The 19,823-nt window shown below is 40.4% G+C and overlaps 3 protein-coding genes across 5 annotated transcripts; 1 reads left to right on the top strand and 2 right to left on the bottom strand.

Moving 5' to 3' along the window:
* Window positions 1-960: 960 nt before the first annotated feature.
* Window positions 961-7,909, bottom strand: dnase2b (deoxyribonuclease II beta). The gene is made up of 6 exons (XM_082505752.1): window positions 7,629-7,909; window positions 7,342-7,516; window positions 6,710-6,788; window positions 5,873-6,034; window positions 4,852-5,049; window positions 961-2,241 (listed from the first exon to the last, which is right to left on the bottom strand). The coding sequence occupies exons 1-6, from the start codon at window positions 7,733-7,735 to the stop codon at window positions 1,907-1,909; spliced, it is 1,056 nt and encodes a 351-aa protein (XP_082361878.1). The 5' UTR covers window positions 7,736-7,909; the 3' UTR covers window positions 961-1,906.
* A 4,511-nt stretch (window positions 7,910-12,420) lies between these two features.
* Window positions 12,421-16,397, top strand: uox (urate oxidase). Its single transcript, XM_082505027.1, has 8 exons — window positions 12,421-12,935; window positions 13,390-13,602; window positions 13,719-13,835; window positions 13,985-14,063; window positions 15,347-15,533; window positions 15,647-15,770; window positions 15,983-16,066; window positions 16,148-16,397. Exons 1-8 carry the CDS (start codon window positions 12,915-12,917, stop codon window positions 16,220-16,222), a joined length of 900 nt encoding a protein of 299 aa, XP_082361153.1. The 5' UTR covers window positions 12,421-12,914; the 3' UTR covers window positions 16,223-16,397.
* A 35-nt stretch (window positions 16,398-16,432) lies between these two features.
* Window positions 16,433-18,994, bottom strand: samd13 (sterile alpha motif domain containing 13). 3 transcript variants are annotated; one of them, XR_014271204.1, is made up of 6 exons: window positions 18,785-18,994; window positions 18,299-18,415; window positions 17,728-17,776; window positions 17,508-17,619; window positions 17,220-17,421; window positions 16,433-16,704 (listed from the first exon to the last, which is right to left on the bottom strand). XR_014271204.1 is itself a non-coding variant. In XM_082505028.1 (5 exons), the coding sequence occupies exons 2-5, from the start codon at window positions 18,324-18,326 to the stop codon at window positions 17,278-17,280; spliced, it is 333 nt and encodes a 110-aa protein (XP_082361154.1). In that variant the 5' UTR covers window positions 18,327-18,415; window positions 18,785-18,994; the 3' UTR covers window positions 16,433-17,277. The 3 variants fall into 3 exon arrangements, 2 of the variants coding, with proteins under 2 accessions (XP_082361154.1, XP_082361155.1); XM_082505028.1 differs by having other exon boundaries at window positions 16,433-17,421; XM_082505029.1 differs by lacking the exon at window positions 18,785-18,994 and adding an exon at window positions 18,638-18,763 and having other exon boundaries at window positions 16,433-17,421.
* Between the last annotated feature and the right edge of the window lie 829 nt (window positions 18,995-19,823).

Below are 19,823 nucleotides of genomic sequence, written 5' to 3'. Positions count from 1 at the left end.
AGAGGCAACATTGTAAAGCTAAGCTGTTCAGTTCAGAGAGAAAAGGCTTTTTCTTTTTCTAAGCAACAAAACGACTGAATGTATAACTTGTATTCATGGCTTGCTGAGCAAGCACGGCTTGTTTTCTAACTGTGCTGCCATGAACTTTAAAAATCTGCCATGGTAACCGAGGCCTGTAGAGCAGGAGATGTAGCTCACGAGTGTTTTGCAGTTTCTCTGCGCACTGAACAGTCTGACCTTGGGGTGAATTTGCTTCGATATCCACTGTTGGGAAGATTGTCAGCTGTCTTAAACATTTTCCATTTTCTCACTGTATAATTTCTCATATCTCTTCCCAGATTGATGAGCAGAAACATTTGCTTCTCTATCATTGCTGATGTTTTCTTTCTTGCCATTATGTTACCTGATCTTACCTTCTTAACTCCTATGAAAGCATTGAGAGCATACTGAGTTCTTCATTTGCTGTTTCTGCATTTTGACTTAGTTTTCTTCACCTTTGTTCATTTGACACTGTATTAACTTAATTTTAAGACCTGCTGAGGACCAGATGTGTTTTTTAAATATGCCCCTGATAAACAAAAGCTTGTTGTTGAAAGAGGCTGTACTCTCCTTTTCACACGACTGTCTATAATACATATTACTTATTGCACTTTACTGGATTTTAGTTGTACTCTTTCTTCTCTACTGCCTGCTCTAGTTTCCATGAGTAGTATCGAATTGTAGATAGTCGGAAAATCATTTGAATGAATTGTATGAGTCACCTGGTCTGGCCAGTAGGTGACACTATTTACCCCAAACACTAAACGCACACACAGTTACAGGCCAAGTGCCTCTTCAGTGGAAATAGAAACTGAACAAACATGATGATGACTACTCCAGAGGCACCAAATAAAACAAAATAAAATAAAATAGATTCCATTAGACTACATGTACCTCAGTCTCACTGAGCAGTAGACCAGATTTTAATGTTGTCAGTCTTTATTATGTTGCACATCATACTACAACATATGGTTCCATATATTTATTGCAGAACTTATAAAACGTAAAAACAACTTCAAATATGTAGCATCATAACACAAGTGCACACACTGTGCTAAAATAATATGAATACAAACACCCAAAGATTCAAAAGAAAATTACAAAACCTTTTATCTGTAGCACTAATAGTGTTATAGTTTCATCTCTGCTGGATGAAAGGAAGCGACATAGATCAATGATTTTGTCTCTTGCTACTTTTGTAAAAGGAACAAGACATTGTGCAGACATTGTGCAGACATGGTTGTTTAAACACACAGCCGCTGACATCTCCTGAAACAATGTGCGGCTGTGATCTACAGTCTTACTAACCTTATTTCTGTTTTGTTTTATTGAATTGAAAGTATTATTTTTTTAAATCTATTTATACTTGTGGGCTGCTGGTTCCATACAGCTGCTTTAACTCAAACAAAGGTGGATAACTAAGTGTATCCACCACATAATTAACATGCAGTCACTGCTATTTTTCAAAAGCTTATTCACCAGTTTAAATTGTAAATACATTATTATTGGTGGCAGCAGATGGCCCCGCCCCTCCCTGAGCCTGGTTCTGCTGGAGGTTTCTTCCTGTTAAAAGGGAGTTTTTCCTTCCCACTGTCGCCAAAGTGCTTGATCATAAGGTGTCATATGATTGTTGTATGTATTGTTGTAGGGTCGACCTTACAATATAAAGCACCTTCGGGTGACTGTTGTTGTGATTTGGAGCTGTATATATAAAACTGAATTCAATTATACACATACATTATTATATGTGAGTCTCTATGTTACTTCTACATAGCAGTCAACCCTGGAGACAGAATCATAGTGTCTCGCTCTGCCACTGTCAGCCAGTGTCACACTGATTCTTAATCACTTTGCTTTTCCTTCTCAATTAGCACTGAATGTACCAATCCACCACCTGCCTGAAGGCCTTATAAATCAAAGGGTTGGAGGAACAGATCAGACCGCCACCTCGCCACAGCTGGCCCATCTCTCTGTTCAGGTCTCCCAGGCAGGTCACCTGGTCCTCATAAAGTCGTGACACGCACCACTTTGAGTGGTCGTAGTGCGAATAAAACAGGATTGATCTGGGAAGCTGGATTTTCTTAATGTTCATGGTGTGTTTGGCCAGTGAGCAGTTGGAGGGCAGGTCGTGACCTTGTCTCTGCCAGGACTCCACTAAAAGGTCGGCGCCCAGTTCCTGAGCCACCCAGCCTGTGTAGATATCTGAATGAAAGCCAACAGAAAAACATGTCAGGTACTAGAGTAGTCTGTACTCGAATCATTGTGCTAAATGAAACGTATAATGTTTTTATACCATTAAATAGCATTTTTCAAGTTGTTTTGGCAATTTGCCAAATGATATGAGAATAAAGGAAATGCAAACGTGATAAGCTCACACTTCCTTTTGCATTATGTATGATTATGGTAAAATAAATACATTGTGAGCTCTGTGTTGTTTTCATGCATAAATAAACCTTTGTGTGGAGAGCCTATGACTCTCTCCCCCACCGATGTAGGAGCGGTGCTGAGCAGGATCAATGTCCACAAGGCTGCAGGCCCTGATGGCATCCCCGGGCGTGTTCTCAGAGCGTGTTCTGGGGAGCTTGCAGGAGTGCTCACAGACATATTCAATCTGTCCTTGGCCCACGCTGTGGTACCGGCCTGCTTCAAATCCACCTCCATCGTCCCGACACCCAAAAACTCCAACCCATCTTGCCTCAATGATTACCGCCCAGTAGCACTCACCCCCATCATCACTAAGTGCTTAGAGCGACTGGTCCTAGCACACTTCAAATCCTGTCTCCCCCCACCCTGGACCCCCACCAATTCGCATACCGCCGGAACAGGAGCACAGAGGATGCAGTCTCCATCGCACTGCACTCTGTCCTCTCACACCTGGACAACAACAACACCTACGCCAGAATGCTGTTTATAGACTTCAGTTCAGCGTTCAATACAATCCACCCCTCACAACTCATCAGGAAACTGACAGACCTGGGTATCAGCTCCCTCATCTGCAAATGGTTACTGGACTTCCTGACCAACCGCCCCCAACATGTCCGGCTGGATAACCGCTGCTCATCTACCATCACGATGAACACCGGTGTACCACAAGGCTGTGTGATGAGCCCTTTCCTCTACTCCCTCTTCACCCACGACTGCAGACCTGCTGGTGGTTCCAACACCATCATTAAGTTTGCAGATGACACCACGGTGATTGGCCTCATCAGTGACAACGATGAGGCCGCCTACAGGGAGGAGGTGGATCGTCTGGCTGAGTGGTGCGACACAAACAACCTGCTGCTTAACACCGAGAAGACCAAGGAGCTCATCGTGGACTACAGGAGGAATGCTGATCCACATCCACCCATCCACATTAAGGGGACGGCTGTGGAGCGTGTGAGCAGCTTCAAGTTCCTGGGAGTCCACATCTCCGAGGATCTCATCTGGACGACCAACTGCTCCAAGCTGGTCAAGAAGGCTCACCAGCGCCTCTTCTTCTTGAGGACTCTGAGGAAGAACCACCTGTCCTCAGACATCCTGGTGAACTTCTATCGCTGCACCATCGAGAGCATCCTGACCAACTGTATAACAGTCTGGTACGGGAACTGCTCTGCCTCGGACCGGAAGGCGTTGCAGAGGGTCGTGAAAACTGCCCAGCGCATCGCCGGAGCACCACTTCCTGCCATAAAGGACATCTACAGGAAGCGGTGTCTGAAAAGGGCTGGGAAAATCATCAAAGACCCCAGTCACCCATCACATGGACTCTTCACCCTCCTGCCCTCTGGGAGGCGCTACAGGAGCCTCCGGACTAAGACCACCAGGTACCGGAACAGCTTCTTCCCCACAGCTGTCAGACTCCTGAACTCTGCCTCCTGACATCTGACCCACGTTAACTCATGGACTGAACATACACACACCCACAATGGACAACTGTACCCTCAAACACACAATAATAACATGGACTGAACCACCACTCACAACCACTAGCACTTTATATAGCCTCTGTAGAAATTATCCACACCCTCACTTACCTTAACTGCACTACTGTATAGCTCTGTGTAAACAATCATTCTGTACAATATGATAATTTTTAATCCTACAACTGTTTACAACTTGCATAGTTCCCATTTCTGTATAGCTGTATATCTCAGATTTCTGTAAAGTTATTTATTTCATATTCTGTATAGTTTTTCATATTTATATCCTGTTCATATCCTGTTCATAGCCTGTACATAGCTTGTACTCACTACAGCCTGTACATACTTATAGTTATAGAATATTCACAACATACTTCATACCGTGTACATTATAACATACCATAATAGACCCATTTCTGTAATATACTCACATATCTATATTATTGCTAATATATATTGTAATATATCTATATCACTAAAGCACTTCTGGATGGATGCAAACTGCATTTCGTTGCCCTGTACCTGTGCATGTGCAATGACAATAAAGTTGAATTCTATTCTATTCTATTCTATTCTATTCTATTCTATTCTATTCTATTCTATTCTATTATTCTCTCTAAATAATAAAAATATACATATACACAAACTGAGAAACAAAATACTGCATGTAACTAAGATCCAAAAGTCAAAGCAGCTGTGAGTATACTTTGAAAGCCCCGGCTGGGACGTGATAATGCACGTCACTGTGCAGCGACGATAGCGTGTCTGCGCCTGATAATCAGTGACTGTGGTCGACGAGTGAAATGTGCAAACATGGCAGCAGGCTACAGGAAAGAAGTCTGCTCTTCTAAAATGTACACGATGAGCAAGTAAATGCCTAAAAGTTTTAAAAAGGGCATGCGGGGTATCTTACCATCCACAAAGTTTTCAGATTTAGCAAAACTGACAAACTTTTCCCCTCCAGCTGAAAAAAGCTGCTCCATTCTCTTATTGGAGGACAGCTGTGGTTTGGAGTCCGCACATAACTGGGCCAGCTGTGGCAGGTCAGCCGAGAATGCAGCAGGAACAGAGCAGTTATAGAAACGTGGGTAAAGGTAGACCAACTGCTTTGCTGGAGATTGAAGAGGAGAGAAATAAGAGATGATGTATATTAGATGGTCGTATAGCGAGAGTATTCCTTACAGCCGCAATGAGCATTTACGATAATGACACTGATGTTGATTCTTTACTGTTAGTCTCATCAAGTTTATTAATTAAATTCTTGGCAAATATCGAATTTTCGCATTCAAGGCTTTTTATATAGCAGATATTACATTTAGCTAAATTAAATGTCCTCCAGTCTTTCTTTGTAAGCACTTTGTTGACACATTAACTTGGTAAAATGTGAAAAAATTGATTATTAATAAAAAACATAGTAATTCAAATAAAATACTATTATAGTGAAACTGTTATGATCACCACAGAAACACAGAATAATTCCGAGTAGCTGAACACGTGTGAGGAAATCCCCTAAAGTTTCACATCTTGATTCAAATTACATCGTGATCGTGAACGGAGGCAAAATTACAAAAATTCTCTTATTGTCCAGATGTTTATGGGCCTAACTGTGTGTATGCATGTAAAAGAAAAAAGCTGATGATTGCTTTGCATTAAACCAGGGGTGCTGAATATAAGGCTCGGGGTCCAGAATCGGCCCAGCCGAGTCCGGCCCACCACTAGGCTGTGGAAAATGTGAAGGAGTGCATAATTTTGAACATTTACCAGGATTTTACAGTATTTCCTGTTGGTAAAGAATCTCCCTCATTCATACGACACCAAAGTAATTAAGTAATAGATCAACTATTAAAAGGGTTTTTTTTACATATTTGTAGGTTTTTTTCAGTGGGTTCACAGAAAAAAAGGAGATTTTCGCTCTGTGCTTCATGAGAGCTCACCTATATGAAGAAACTGTTGGTACTGGTAGGTCACACACAGTGCAGTCTGGCCATTGACTTTGCCAGACGACGGGTATAGGTACCCTTTCTCGGGGAAGGAAGGGAAATGGGGAATGCTGTGCGACAACCAGAAACCTTGAGCGCGGTCAAAGAGCAGTGCCCCTGCAGGACACACACAAACATACGAAAGTTGGAATGATTACACACAGATACATGCGAACCAGCACGCAGATGCAGAAAGATTTCCATCAGTTGTGTTGCTGATAAGAGTCAAATGTGCAGTTGGAGCTATCGGACAGATGGTCTTTGCCCGTGTCCTCCCCCTACAACACCCTATTGCAGGCAGAGGAAACCTAAACCCTATTGATTTTTTCTTTTTCCAAAGCTTGACTAGCAGTCTGGAAATGCATCTGCCGGTAACTGTCACAGACACAAAACATGCTGTAACTTGCACTGTTGCATGGGGAATAGTTGTGCACTTGTACATGTAACATAGTGTGGCTACATATATACACAATAACTACCTTAATTTAATATAACAGGTTCTTAAATTTGTCAAACTACCACAAATGTCCATTTTTACAGCCTCTCCACGTGGTATTAAAGGTGGAAAATGTAAAACAGACTTTCCTGGACATTCCACCTTTACTTTGCACATGTGTCAACAGAGTGAAGAAAAACTATGGCAGTCATAGCGCTGCTATATTTTCTGCTGACAGTGAAAACTCTGGGAATAAAACCTGATCAATCTTGTTGCGTGGTCACAATAATGAATAAAAGTCTTGAGATGAAAAGAAGAGGAAAGAAGCAGATTTCTTCCTGCCGACTGTACCGTACCTTTAGTGTGTCCATATTTTTGAATGTATTTCAGGTCTGGTGGGGCGTCGTTATAGAGTGCATACACTGAGGTGTTTGACTGCCAAAAGACCCCCAAAACAACAACATTTGTTATTTTATACAAGTGAAAGTTATTTATGCAAGTTCTTTTATACAAGAAGAATAATTGAGAGGTGACATTAGGGACGCCCTGCAAAACCAAAATGCTTATTACACCTTATTACACTTTGGCTTACGTTAATGGCAAATGGAATAAGGGACCAACTGAAAGAACAAAGAAGAAGAAGAAGAATGCCACAATAACCAGCTAATGGCTTCATTCTTATAGCAAAGATATTTCAGAGAAATGTTTGTTTTCTGTCTGCCTGGGGAAACTGAACTAAATATTTCCCTGACACCTAGTTTATTTGTCCTGATTACTTTAAGATCTTACATAAACTCCAGACTTACATACACTCCAAACTGGTAGTTTGTGTTGTTTCTGACTGTTCAGTGTCAACTCAGTTCCTCATATTAAATAAAAGAGTTCCTACTCAGCAAACTGGCACGAGCATTATCTCTGATAATTCCCATTAACAAACTAAAGTCTCACTCATCGTATAAAAACCCACAAAAAGACGGAATAATCTCACCTTGTACTCTTTTCCCATGTAAAGCTGGTTCAGTGTGTTTGTTATGGCTCCTTGGCTGGAGTTAATCGTGTATTTACTCATTTCCCAGCCTTCTTTTGATGAATCCAAGTACATGTACTCCACCCCACTGCCGATGTCATCGATTCTGTATTTAGGCAGTTTGTAGACGATAAACCTTAGAAGGAAAGAGACAGAAAACCACGTGTCTTTTCTTGGGAAAATTGAAGGAATTAATCATCAGTATGAATATGGAGGCATTAATATTTAAAAATATCATATTAACTCACCAATCGACTGCCTCGCCTTCTTCATTTCTACATGAAATGTCAGCACCACAAACTGTGCAACACAAAAGCACAAAAATCTGTGAGGATAAACTAAAGCGTGAGATCATCCTGAGTGACTCCTGCAGCTGAAGTCAACACGGCAGCGACTGACGAAAGGGAAATCTGAAATCTGCTGCTTTCTGATTGTGAAACCAGCACATCTGCTTTTAGATGCAAAAATGGGAAGTCATAAGATGTTGTCACATGACGGGAAAATACTGAAATGACTCTGTCAGCAATTAAATGTTTCAGAATGTTTATAGATTTTTATTTTTTGCCAACCTTGACAGATCAGCTACTTTACTTGTCCTCGTATTATTTATATATGTACTGTATGTTAATGTTTTTTGTGTTGCTGATTTTTAATTATGCAAACTGCCCTCGTTACAGCATCAAGTACTGTTCACACCTGATTACTGTACTGGTCAGGTCTTAATTTTACAATGAAACCACATGTTGACTGTAAAAGGGGAAACGTCTCTTTGGTAAAACAACTCATAGTTGAAGTCTGACAAAGTCACATCTCTGAGCTCCTTTTTGTAATGTTTATAAGCCAAACTGGATTTCATAAGCTCATCCAGTTTATTGTTGAGGAAACTCTTTAAACATAGTCTTGGTAGCCGGGGATCGGTCTGCCAGGTGCTCCGCTCCTGGACGCCGCCCGGCACACAATGTACCTGACCCCTACGATGCCTCCTGCGGGTGGTGGGCCTGCAGGAAGATGGACCCATGTCCCTTTTTAGGGACTAAGTCCTGGCCACCAGACGCTCGCTCTCGGGCACCTTCCCTGGGCCTGGCTCCAGGGCAGGGTCCTGGTAACCCTAGGCGGGGTGAAGTGTTCTTCTCATAGGGGTCTTCTGAATCACTCTTTGTCTGGTCCCTCACCCAGGACCAATTTGCCATGGGAGACCCTACCAGGGAGCAGAAGCCCGTGGACAACATAGCCCCTGGGATTCCTGGGACACACAAACTCCTCCACTACGATAAGGTAGCAATTCACAGGGGGGTCTGCAGCACCGGGAGGAGGCCCCGGGGCAGACCCAGGACACGCTGGAGAGATCATATCTCTCGGCTGGCCTGGGAACGCCTTGGTGTTCCCCCGGACAAGCTGGAGGAGGTGGCTGGGGGGAGGGCGGTCTGGGCTTCTCTGCTTAGACTGCTGCTCCCACAACCTGGCCCCGGATAAGTGGAAGACGATGGATGGATGGATCTTTAAATATATTCAAACGGTGAAGCAACTAAAGCATGTAGGAATAAACAGAAGAACTATTTTCCTCCTTAAGAACAAAACTATGTTTTTTTTTTTGTTTGTTTTTTTTCTTTTGACACGGGAGAGCTCTTCCTCCTCAGCGGCGAGAATGGAAGCGTCTGTCGAGTGGTGGTGGAGTTGCCAAAAGAGTTCTTTATGTTCTTTAATCGACGATTAAGCAGCAAGGCCTTGCTTGGATTCAGATATAGACATACTGTGGGACTTGTTGGGTTGTGCAATCGTATTTTCCATACAACGGTGTACAGATTATTGTTGTTTTATATAGGTAATGCATCGTGTATATTTAATTGCCCAGGGGGGTCAGGAATCCCTCGTTATATATCACTGCGTGTTTCAAAACGAACCAAAATGCCAAAAAAATAGTCATGATTGTTCTCTTTCCATGCAGTCTGGGAGTCAACTTTTGTTTTGCCCAGCATTTTCCTGGTGGTATTCAGGCTGTCATATGTACTGTATATACTGTAAAGGCATTCTTATTTGGCAAATAAATTGCTTTATTAATAATCTTCATGCTTACCTGGAACTGGCTTTACCTTCTTGTTTCTTTGAGTCTAACAGATACCACTGCAAAATCATGTTTATTTTTCTCCCCCTGAAGTGGATCTGTTATACATTTCTGTCATGTACACAGTGCTCACAGTATCGATACACTGTACTTATTTGAAGCTTGGGCTATGTACAAGTAATCAATGAAGGTTTAATAACTTCAAAAATTATTTTTTCCTTCTCTTGTGTGTTGCTAAAGTTTAATAAAGGGGGTTTTCATATAAAAGCAACCTTTTTGCTGCTTCCTCGGGAGCAGGGTCGCTCCGCAAGTTTAAATTGACGGTTTTGCACCAGATGCCCCTCCTGATACAAATCCCCTTGGGGTTGTCTTCAGCTGGAATCAAACCAGCAGCTTTTACTTGTTAAATGTGTAAACAAGTCCATGTTATGTGGTCAGAAAATTTGGTTTTGTAAAATATTCCCACTACTCTGCAAGTTTGGAGGGTTTTAATTAAAAATGCCATTTTGGTTGTGAAATAAATTTTAATCTTGTGTTTATTCCTTCAGGAAAGCCAAACAGACTGTTTTGTAGGGAAGCTCATTTCTGCCACAGAAACACATTTGAACAATAATTCCCAGGAAAGATTTTGATTCAAATATCTATATTTTGAGATAATTGACCTGAAATTTTAACTTGTCGATGGAAAATGTTTTTATTCAGTAGCAGAATAAAACTTCAGAGCTCTGTTTTCATTGACCAGAGTCCAGACGGTGACAGAGTAAAGTTTCACTAGATTGCCGTCGGTATTTTCAGAGAACGAAATTTTTCAAACTAAGCTGACGTTTCAGCCTTTTTCCCCCACATGAATGCCTGCTAACAGAAATATGAAAGCAGTTTCACACAACCAGTGAGTGAAAGTTAAACCTACTGTTCTCTCCAATAAGCAGGTAACCATTGTTAAATCTGCATTATACTCAGTCAGAGAGCGTGCATGAATGGATCTGAGATAATGTAATTTACTGGTTACAAGTTTGGTTACGGCAGAATTTTTTTAGGCCTGTATTGTTTTATTTTTGGCTTTGAAAGCTAAAGGGAACTGAATTTATAGTGGATTTTGGACTCTTTCAGCTTAGTTTTTTTTTTTTATTCATTATATGACATTTGTGTCAGGGGTGAGATTTAATAAGTTTAAAACATCTATTAAAATACAAACACTGTTTTCATAAATCTGGGGGGGCTCTGTTGACAAATTTGAATCTTGCAAAACTTTTGTGATTACAAACTAATGTTTTTGTTCTTTTCAACATCTGAATTTGGTATTAACAAAATAAAAACGCTGGCAAGCGAAGGAAGCGGTGCTCACAAGCACCAGGTTCAGATGTCAGGCGAGGGGCAACCAATCAGAAGAAAGTGGGCTTTTACTCTTTTCTGCCATAAAGACATCTGACAACCTCCCCCAGTACCCTAGACTGTCAGGGTTGACAATTCAGTATATAGATGTGGCTATCTACACATCTATCTGGAGTAATTTCCAGGTTTTTCCAAGGGTATACCTAGACCTGATGCGTAGCCAGTCATTTTGTTCTGGAAGCAGGTCAGACACCAGTTCGGGAAAGAGAAACAAGGGTGACCAGAAGAAGGTATCAGAGGGTGAAGAATTAAAATATGCAAGTCTTAAAGAGATGGCTTGTTTCGCACAGAGGATGAGCTGCATAAAGACCCAGTTTAAGATGCTTTTAAACTCATCCTCATCCTGTTTTTTTTTTTTTTTTTTTTTTTGGCCTGTCCCGTTTGGCTCTTTTGCATCAGAATTATTGTCTAAAGGCAAAGAAAGATGCCCAACGGATTTACTTTACCAAATTGACCATCCCAGCCTTGCCGTAATGGTCCATTTGATTCACCTTTTATTGTTTATTTTATTTTCACTTACTGAATACGGGACAGACTTGACTGGGGGAAAGAAGGGGAGAAAGAAAGAGGGAAAGAGAAACAGCTGAGAAGAGGGACGGGGGAGAAGGGCAAAAGACAAAAACCAACAGAACGGGCAGAGAAAAAAAAAATGCATCTATCGATCACCTGGATCACCTGCTGAGAAAGAAAAAAGAAAGCAAGCAGAAGAGAACAAGAGTAATAGAATAAACAGCATCACAATGATATATGGGAATATGACAGTAAATACTAAATATTAAACATTATTGTGCAGCACATAAGATCAACAGAACACAGTGTGCTTTGAGGTAGGAGCCAAAAAGGGTGCAGTTTGTGGGTGTGATCACCCGTGTGTACACCTGTGAGCATGGACGCGCTTGTTTTTTTAAAAGGTTCCTTCATGTAATGATCTGCTAGAGGGTGTGGGGGGGCCACAGCCCTGTCCTCCAGGGCGTGAAGCAGGTGTGGAGGAGATCAAAACTCCAGACATCCAGAGGCCCCCAGAACACAAGAGACCAAAAGAGAACAAAACTATGTTAACGGGATCTTTAGTTCCTCAGTGGAAGCAGCTGACTGATCAGTCCTTTGCGCTGCGCACACGGTGCATAGAGCATCCTTCTATAAAGATATTCTTTTAAATTTAAAGCAAAGCACGTTCAGACAGAAAACATCCTGCATTAAAGTAACTGAATTTAAACTTTTAAACTTATCACTATTGTACATGTTGAGCTGAACCATCCAAACTTTCTTATTACTGAGGAAATGAAAAGACCCCTTCAAGGAGGCACAGATCTTGATACCAAGGCTGGTATTAGGTTTACTTCTAAATTACTTTTTCACTCTCCAACCCTACACGGGCAGGTTTGAAGAGCTTATTTCACTTAATTTCACTTAAAGGAAATCATCATTTAAAAACCTTATTTTTTATTTACTCTGATGATCTTTTTCTAATATTAAAATTTATGTGTGACATATGCAAAAGGAAGAAAAACAAAAAAAACAATATGCTGTCCACACAATATACAGCGCATTTGCGTAAAAACAAAAAAAGCATAATGTAAATGTAATTCATAAAGGTGGAAACTCAAAACTGTTCTTTATATTTAGAAGAAAAAAGTTTATAGTCTTTATATGAGCATAGGGAGTGCAAACTACAGTGCTGTACAGACTCCTAATTTCAGATGTTTTTGCTTCATCTACTGCATCTCCGTTTATGTTTGCATGTGTTTCAATAAACCTGTTTCTTATTTTTCTGGCAAAATATAAAGAAATTAGGTGTCGGTCAAGATTGAACCTGACTGCAACAATGAATTCATGTGAAATGCACTCACATCTTTCTCTTTGTGGCTGTACATGTAAACAGTGTTTGTGTGTGCCTCTGCATTTCTCTGAGTGGAATACAGTGCATCACACAGTACAAATAAAAGAGGTTAAACTTCAGCTTCCAATAGCCTGAGTGCAAAGTTAATGCCACCCTCTGTAGAAAGTCCTCCTCCTGTAGCAGGAGCCCCATTTACTGGAGACTGTTTGAAGGGCAGCAGGTAAAGAAGAGGAAGGCACCATGGCAAACGCTTCAGATCAGGTAACATTTCAGAAAGTTGTAGAAGGAAACAGTAAAACTTAAACGATAGAACATGACTAATGTTTCTGACGGTAGATTGATAGCACTGGAAATTATCTCAGGGTTCAGTGGCCACAGGGTCAAACCGTGATCTTTAAAGGTTAGTTTTTAAAACATTTCTAATTCCTCACAAAGTAAAAGTCTTTTTTTTATTTGATGTTGTAGTACTCGTGTACTTTCAGACAATATCTGATTTCAGATTTTTTTAATTAATGTTGGAATACGGAGATATATTTAACAAGCTCCTGCAAATGCACACGAGAAACTTCACTGCAAACTATCCAAAGACAACATTTTAAAGGGATAAGAAATATTATATTTGTAGCTCTAAGATGACACTGTGGCACGAAACACCTCTACCAATGGAAACTGTTTAAGTGTGCCATCTTATTACAACTATTTCTCACACATGCAGAAAGTGGAGTTTGTGCGAACAGGTTACGGCAAGAAAACGGTGAAGGTGCTGGTCGTCCGGAGGCAGGGAAGACAGCATTCTATCATTGAGGTGAAGGCTGATGTGGAGCTCACGCTCAAGTCACGCAAAGATTATCTAACTGGAGACAACTCAGACATCATCCCTACTGACACCATTAAAAACACTGTCCACGGTTTGGCCAAGCTCAGAGGGGTGAGTCTAACACCGTTTTGAGGAACAGGGAAGACCTGTTATTGCTATTTCAACTGCTAAAATATTTGTTATTGAGGTCTTTTACAGCCTGTCAACCTGCTTGTTTCTCTGTCAAGATAAAGAACATCGAACAGTTTTCCCTGGATATCTGCAATCATTTCCTAACCTCTTTTAACCATGTGCTGAAGGCCAAAGTTTACATGGAGGAAGCTCCGTGGAGAAGGCTGGAGAAGGTAAAACACAGGACGGTGCAGCTTCACAAGAGTTGACCTTTTTAACAGCTATTTGAGCAGCAACATAAATCAAGCGCACATTAACCCGATCAAATGTTGCAGGTGATAATCCATCGTAAAACATGACCCTTGTCTTTTTTTTCTCTCAGAGTGGGGTAGAGCATGCTCATGCGTTTATATTCAGCCCAGAAGCTTACCGCTTCTGTGATGTTGAACAGACTATCGGTGGTAATCACACACTCTCACAAAAACACGCAAACAGTGTATTTGCTTACATGCTATCCAAGCTGTCATTGGACAGTGACGGACTGAATACACTCTGGTTTATTAACAGTATTAATAATAATTATTATTATATTAATTCAAGTTTTGTATTTTTTTAATTTAGAATTTTTGTTTCCAGTTTAGTTTCCAAATTACTTTTGCTCCTTTTAGCAACGTTTTCATTGTTAGTTTTAATTATGATTATATGGAGGCAATTTGTCAGGAGACAAAATTAAAGCTTTTCAGAAGATCTTACACAAATACAGCACCGTTTAATCCCATGTCGTGATCCCAAGTCTCAATAAATAGCTGGACCAAAGTGTGGTTAGGCTGAATGTGTAAACACAGACAAGCACATTTCTGCTATATTTTTAAATTAGTTTTCTTAACATACAATTATTTAAGTTTTTAATTTTCTTCCAAAGGTATAGATTTTTATTTAGATTTCAGTTACTTTAGTTTTTAAGTTTAGTGTTACCCTAAGCTGGACAGATGACCAGTCCATCACCAGGGTTACAATAGTTTACAGCTAAACTTACGTGTGTGTTGTCATACTTTTGTCAGACAAAAACACCCCAACCAAGTAAGAGGTTCAAACCTGGAACCTTCTTGATGTGAGGTGACGGTGCTAATCACTGCACTATCATGATAGTTCAAACTACAGCAGGCGTGGGCAACTCCAGGCCTCGAGGGCCATTGTGTCCTTGCAGGTTTTAGGTTTTTTGAACCAACACAGCTGATTTAAATGGCTAAATTAGCTCCTCAACATGTCCTGAAGTTCTCCAGAGGCCTGGTAACGAACTAATCATGTGATTCAGGTGTGTTGACCCAGGGTGAGATTCTAAAACCTGCAGGACACCGGCCCTCGAGGCCTGGAGTTGCCCACGCCTGAACTACAGCATGTAGGTAGGCCAAGATCTGATCGCTGAGCTCTGTTCTGCTGAAGAGGGCGTTCTCCCTTTGCAGCCTCCACTTGCTCAGTAGCCGGCAAATACATGTAAAAAAACAGAGGTTAATGGCTGTCACAAATTACTTTGAGTCAAGTTTTAACTCTTGAAGCGTGTTTAATAAATCAAAACGTACTATTTGACTTGTGGTGCAAATACTGTTAACAAAGGCAGCTAAAGCTATGAGCTAAAGCCCTTGCACACTGTTGATCACAGGTTCATGATTAGCACCATTTTCATAAGTTGTTTGCCATGTTTCACATCACTCCACCCTCACGGGCTGATCTGTGCTCCACGCAGGCATCCCTGTGGTCCACAGTGGGGTGAAGAATATGAAGGTGCTGAAAACCACCCAGTCTGGTTTTGAAGGTTTCTACAGAGACCGCTTCACTACTCTGAAAGACGCCAAGGACAGGTTTTTCTGCACCTCTGTGTACTCGAGGTGGCGCTACAACAAGATCCAGGACACTGACTTTGACGCTGCTTGGTAACTGCCTGACTTACGAGCGTCAAGAAAGACCTCAGCTGACGTATACCAATATAGTTCAAAGTTCATAAATATAGTTCACATCTGAAGCTTTATATTCTTCATTCTTATAGGAAGACTGTGAAGGAGACGATTATTGAGAAGTTTGCTGGCCCCTATGATCGCGGGGAGTACTCGCCCTCAGTGCAGAAGACCCTGTATGAAACTCAGGTTCTAGTCCTGGATCGACTTCCTGAGGTACTTCCTTTAGATCGTGAAATCATCAAACTCAATCTTATCACTTTTTGAGATACATAAACTGTTTAGACAACTTCACAGTTGAAATCTAACCAACTCTGAGTCCTAAAAAAGGACAAACATGCAAATTACATCTCCACAGTTGTTGGAAATTGAATAAAAAGCTACATACTGTATATAACAGGCATGCTAAAGTACACATTTTCTTTTAGGTGGATGAAATAGAGATCATCATGCCCAATGAGCATTACTTCACCATAGACATGACAAGAATGGGTATTGTCAACAATGATGAAGTAAGTTCTGTTCTCACAAATGACCCTTCATATTCTTTAAATGATCGGGTTGTGGACATTAGTATCTTTTTCCCATCACAGGTACTCCTTCCTCTGGATAATCCCTCAGGGAACATAACGGGGACAGTACGCAGGAAGCAGCGAGCACGGCTCTAACGGCGCCCACAGAAAGAAGGCCCTGCTGGGATTTAAACAATCTGAGTGGGCCGTTTAACAGAAAGATCCATCTGAATTAACCTTTCAAACAAATATTCCAACAACAGCAAGTTAATATTTGTAGCCTGACTAAAGCTCGTGATGATGTGATGTGAACCCAAATAAAATGAAACTAAAAACAGCGGCTGTTGATAAATTCATAAACTAACATTGATCTTTGGTGAGAAAAGAGCACCATTTATTGCAAATCTCTGATTCGGATATTAAAACTCCAGTGTTATGCTGCACATGTACATTGGTCATACACACTTTTGAACAGTTGTCTGTGTGACAATGCTGAAAGCACCACAGGTTGATAGATAATAATAATAATAATAATAACAATAATAATATATACACATAAATATTTCCATATCAAGAGTCTCAAGCCTGAATAATGTAGATGTTCAGGAACAAGGTGGCTTTTGCTCGGGTCGTTGTGTCTGGGAAAACAAAGTGGTTCACGGTCACATGCTGAAGACGACTCATTGACTCAGATGCACATTTTAAAACATAGAAAGTTTCAGGGGGAAAAAGGGCAACGCACCAGAATCATTATCTGCATGTATCAAAGTCTTTAGATGCGACAGAACATACAGTTTTCAACTATAATATAATCTTATATACAAATACTTATTTTTTTAAACCTTCATGGGTTAATTCACTTTGCACTCACACACATACACGCACACAAAAACCATACCTGCAGAGTATTTTCCCCAAATTTTCTTCTTTTAAATAAAACACAAAAAAATACAAAAATACAAAAAAAAAATCTCAAGCAGCAGATATAAGAATGGCTGAAAGGGTAAACGGCTGAGTGGACACTGTGTGCAACCCATTTTTGGGGTCCACGCTTATATAAAAAGAACACAAACAAAAAGAAAAAATACAGCATTCAAAAATCCTGTTAAGAAGCCACTGTGGGCTGAAAAGTCTCTGCGAAACGACGGCTAACCTGGGCTCTCCTGACACAATGATTGTCACAGACGTGGGTGCTGGGACGGCCTGCGGCGCTACGAGGCGTTGCTTTTCAGGTGCTGAGTCTGCAGCGGCTTCACGTGATACTCGTAGATTTTCAGTGCGGGGCCGAGCTTTATCGACAGCCCCGTCAGGACGTCGTTACGCGTCATCAAGAGCAGGGACTTACCATCAATTTCCTGTCAGATAAAGACAGAAATTCTAGTTTTCCCTAGTTTGTCAGCATCATGTGGCAGCAATTTTGAGCAGGAAATAACAGTCAAACCTGATCCTGGAAAGCCATGGCTTGCTCCTCAAACCCTGTTGCTTTGAAATAATTGACAACATCAGCAACTGCCCAGTTGGAAGGGTCCGGCAGCTGACCGTTCTCCACTGGGCTGTAAGGTGAAATTAAATGTATTCATCTTAATATAAAATGTATGCTTAATTTTAAGAGCAGCTTAAAATATCCAAAATAGTTTGTCAATCAACAAGATCCTACACACCTTTTGGTGTCAACTGATCCATTTGCCTTGTCTTCCATGTCGGCTGTAGCTTAAAAAAAAAATAACAAGAAAATTACAAAAGCAAAAAGAAACTATTCAGTCAATTTGAAAATTACAAGTATTTTCTAAAATGCTTTTCATTTTCTAATTCTCTTTCAAATTAGAATAAACAGGCAAATAACTTCAAATGACTTGATACAGAGTGTAAAGACATTCAGTTTGCTATTAAAAAAAATATGCAGAAACCTGCAAATATTTTGTTTAAAAACGTGTAAGAATATGAATTTGGTGTTTTTTTTCCTTGCAAAAATGACACATTTTAATCGTGTGCGATCAAACTGTTCTCTGTCAGCTGGTTAACTTAACCAACTAAATGTCTGAGCTATTTTTTTTTACTCCTCTACTCCGTCAACCATTGTGATGGCAGGTATTTTGCAATTATACCGCTACCAACGGGTTACACAAGCAACAGAAAAGCCCAAACACCTCACAGAGGAACCTTACACGACTACCTGATTAAACACAAGCGTTGCTAGTTTAATCACTGACTTAGGTGTAAGGAAACACTTACGATCTTTAACGTTACAGTAATTTTTCATCAGACGTCTTCTCTCGGGGAACTTAGTGTGCTGGCAGTTGAAAAACCCTCATTGTTTATCTTTCGCAGTCTGCCATTTACTGGATGTTTCTGCAGGAAAAACAGTTGTACAGTAAATAACAAAATTCATTTAATTTAAAAAACCCGAAACACAGCTAAAGAACAAAACAAATCCAATCGTTTCTGACTGACAACGGGGAGAGCTGTAGTGTGTGAAAATGACGACCAAAAACTCACGTTGTTAGCTGTATTAAAAACATAGAATTACATTAGAAACATAAAAAATAAATAAATAAAGTAAAAAAAAATTACCTTATCAGAGAGGAGAGTTAAGAAAACAACGTTATGTTAAATGACGACAGATATTTAATCACTGCCACTTCGTATTCTGCGTTAACGCTAACGTTAAGCTACCAGGGGTAGTTAGCTAGGCTTGCTAATACAAAATTTAACAGTTACCTTGTTTTAGAGATTCGCGCTTTGACAGAAATGGCCCGCCCGACGTTTACACGTAGTTTAAATCTTAAAAAGTTTTCCAATAACTACGATATTTTACAAATTATTAAACGACAGCGATCGTTTGATAAAATCAAGATTTAATCAAGTAAAGCCAACTAGCCCCCTCTTCATCGCTTTCGCTTCCATCACCCACAGGGCACCAAAGAATCATGGGTAATGTAGTTTTGCGTCCACAACGCCTTGGTTTGCAGTTCAGTGAGATTAGACACTTGCTGATGATCATCCAGGAGCAAACTCACAACCAAACTTTTTAATAAAAAGAATTTATTATTGTGACATATTCTTTGTTACATAAAATCTGCTACAGCAAAGTATACTCCCCTTGCAAACACAAATATATATGAGTGGGAAAACAAAAAACAAAAAACGTGTCAGCCGTCTAAATGATGTGCAAAAATTCCACAAACTAAATAGAGACACATTTCAGATTATTGATCCCATACTGGCACATGTGACTAGCTACAGAGAACTCATAAACGGATTTCCTGCAGTCAGGAGAGTGTGAGGTGGTTCAGGGAAAAAGTGCCATCATTTACATGAAATCTGACAAAGATTACACAGATTGGGAAATAAAGGATACGGAGATACAGATGTGGAGAGATATGGATTTCCTACACAGTTTCTGGGAAGATTTACACACACACACACACACACACACACACACACACACACACACACACACACACACACACACACACACACACACACACACACACACACACACACACAAGCTGTTTGGGACTGTGCTTTTCAAAGTCCTGTTTGAATATTTGTTCTGGATTTTACCATTAAATCCTGTCCAGACTTCAAAGTGAGAAGAAGAAAATTGTTGGATCTTTTTTGGTAAATCTGTTTTTAAAGGATTATTTAAAAAAAATCTTTCTTTAGACAAAGGAAATGAAAAAAAATAAGTTAAAATCAAAAGGCTATCATTTTAAATAGGCATTTGAGGTGTCAGTGTACATAAACGTAAGTCTTA

Source organism: Aulonocara stuartgranti (genome assembly GCF_965226115.1).
Source record: "Aulonocara stuartgranti genome assembly, chromosome: 15".
Taxonomy (NCBI): Eukaryota; Metazoa; Chordata; class Actinopteri; order Cichliformes; family Cichlidae; genus Aulonocara; species Aulonocara stuartgranti.
This window is presented reverse-complemented; position numbering and strand designations above follow the sequence as displayed.

Coding starts and splice junctions, on each gene's coding strand:
- dnase2b (XM_082505752.1), bottom strand. CDS start 7,735: ATGATCTCACGCTTTAGTTTATCCTCACAGATTTTTGTGCTTTTGTGT. Junction 5,050..5,872: donor CCAACAGTTTCTTCATATAG/GTGAGCTCTCAT, acceptor TTCAATCTCCAG/CAAAGCAGTTGGTCTACCTT. Junction 2,242..4,851: donor ATCTGAAAACTTTGTGGATG/GTAAGATACCCC, acceptor GCTTTCATTCAG/ATATCTACACAGGCTGGGTG.
- samd13 (XM_082505028.1), bottom strand. CDS start 18,326: ATGAAAAATTACTGTAACGTTAAAGATC. Junction 17,777..18,298: donor TTACTGTAACGTTAAAGATC/GTAAGTGTTTCC, acceptor TTTTTTTTTAAG/CTACAGCCGACATGGAAGAC. Junction 17,620..17,727: donor GGATCAGTTGACACCAAAAG/GTGTGTAGGATC, acceptor TTCACCTTACAG/CCCAGTGGAGAACGGTCAGC.
- uox (XM_082505027.1), top strand. CDS start 12,915: ATGGCAAACGCTTCAGATCAG. Junction 12,936..13,389: donor TGGCAAACGCTTCAGATCAG/GTAACATTTCAG, acceptor TCACACATGCAG/AAAGTGGAGTTTGTGCGAAC. Junction 15,534..15,646: donor ACTGACTTTGACGCTGCTTG/GTAACTGCCTGA, acceptor TCATTCTTATAG/GAAGACTGTGAAGGAGACGA.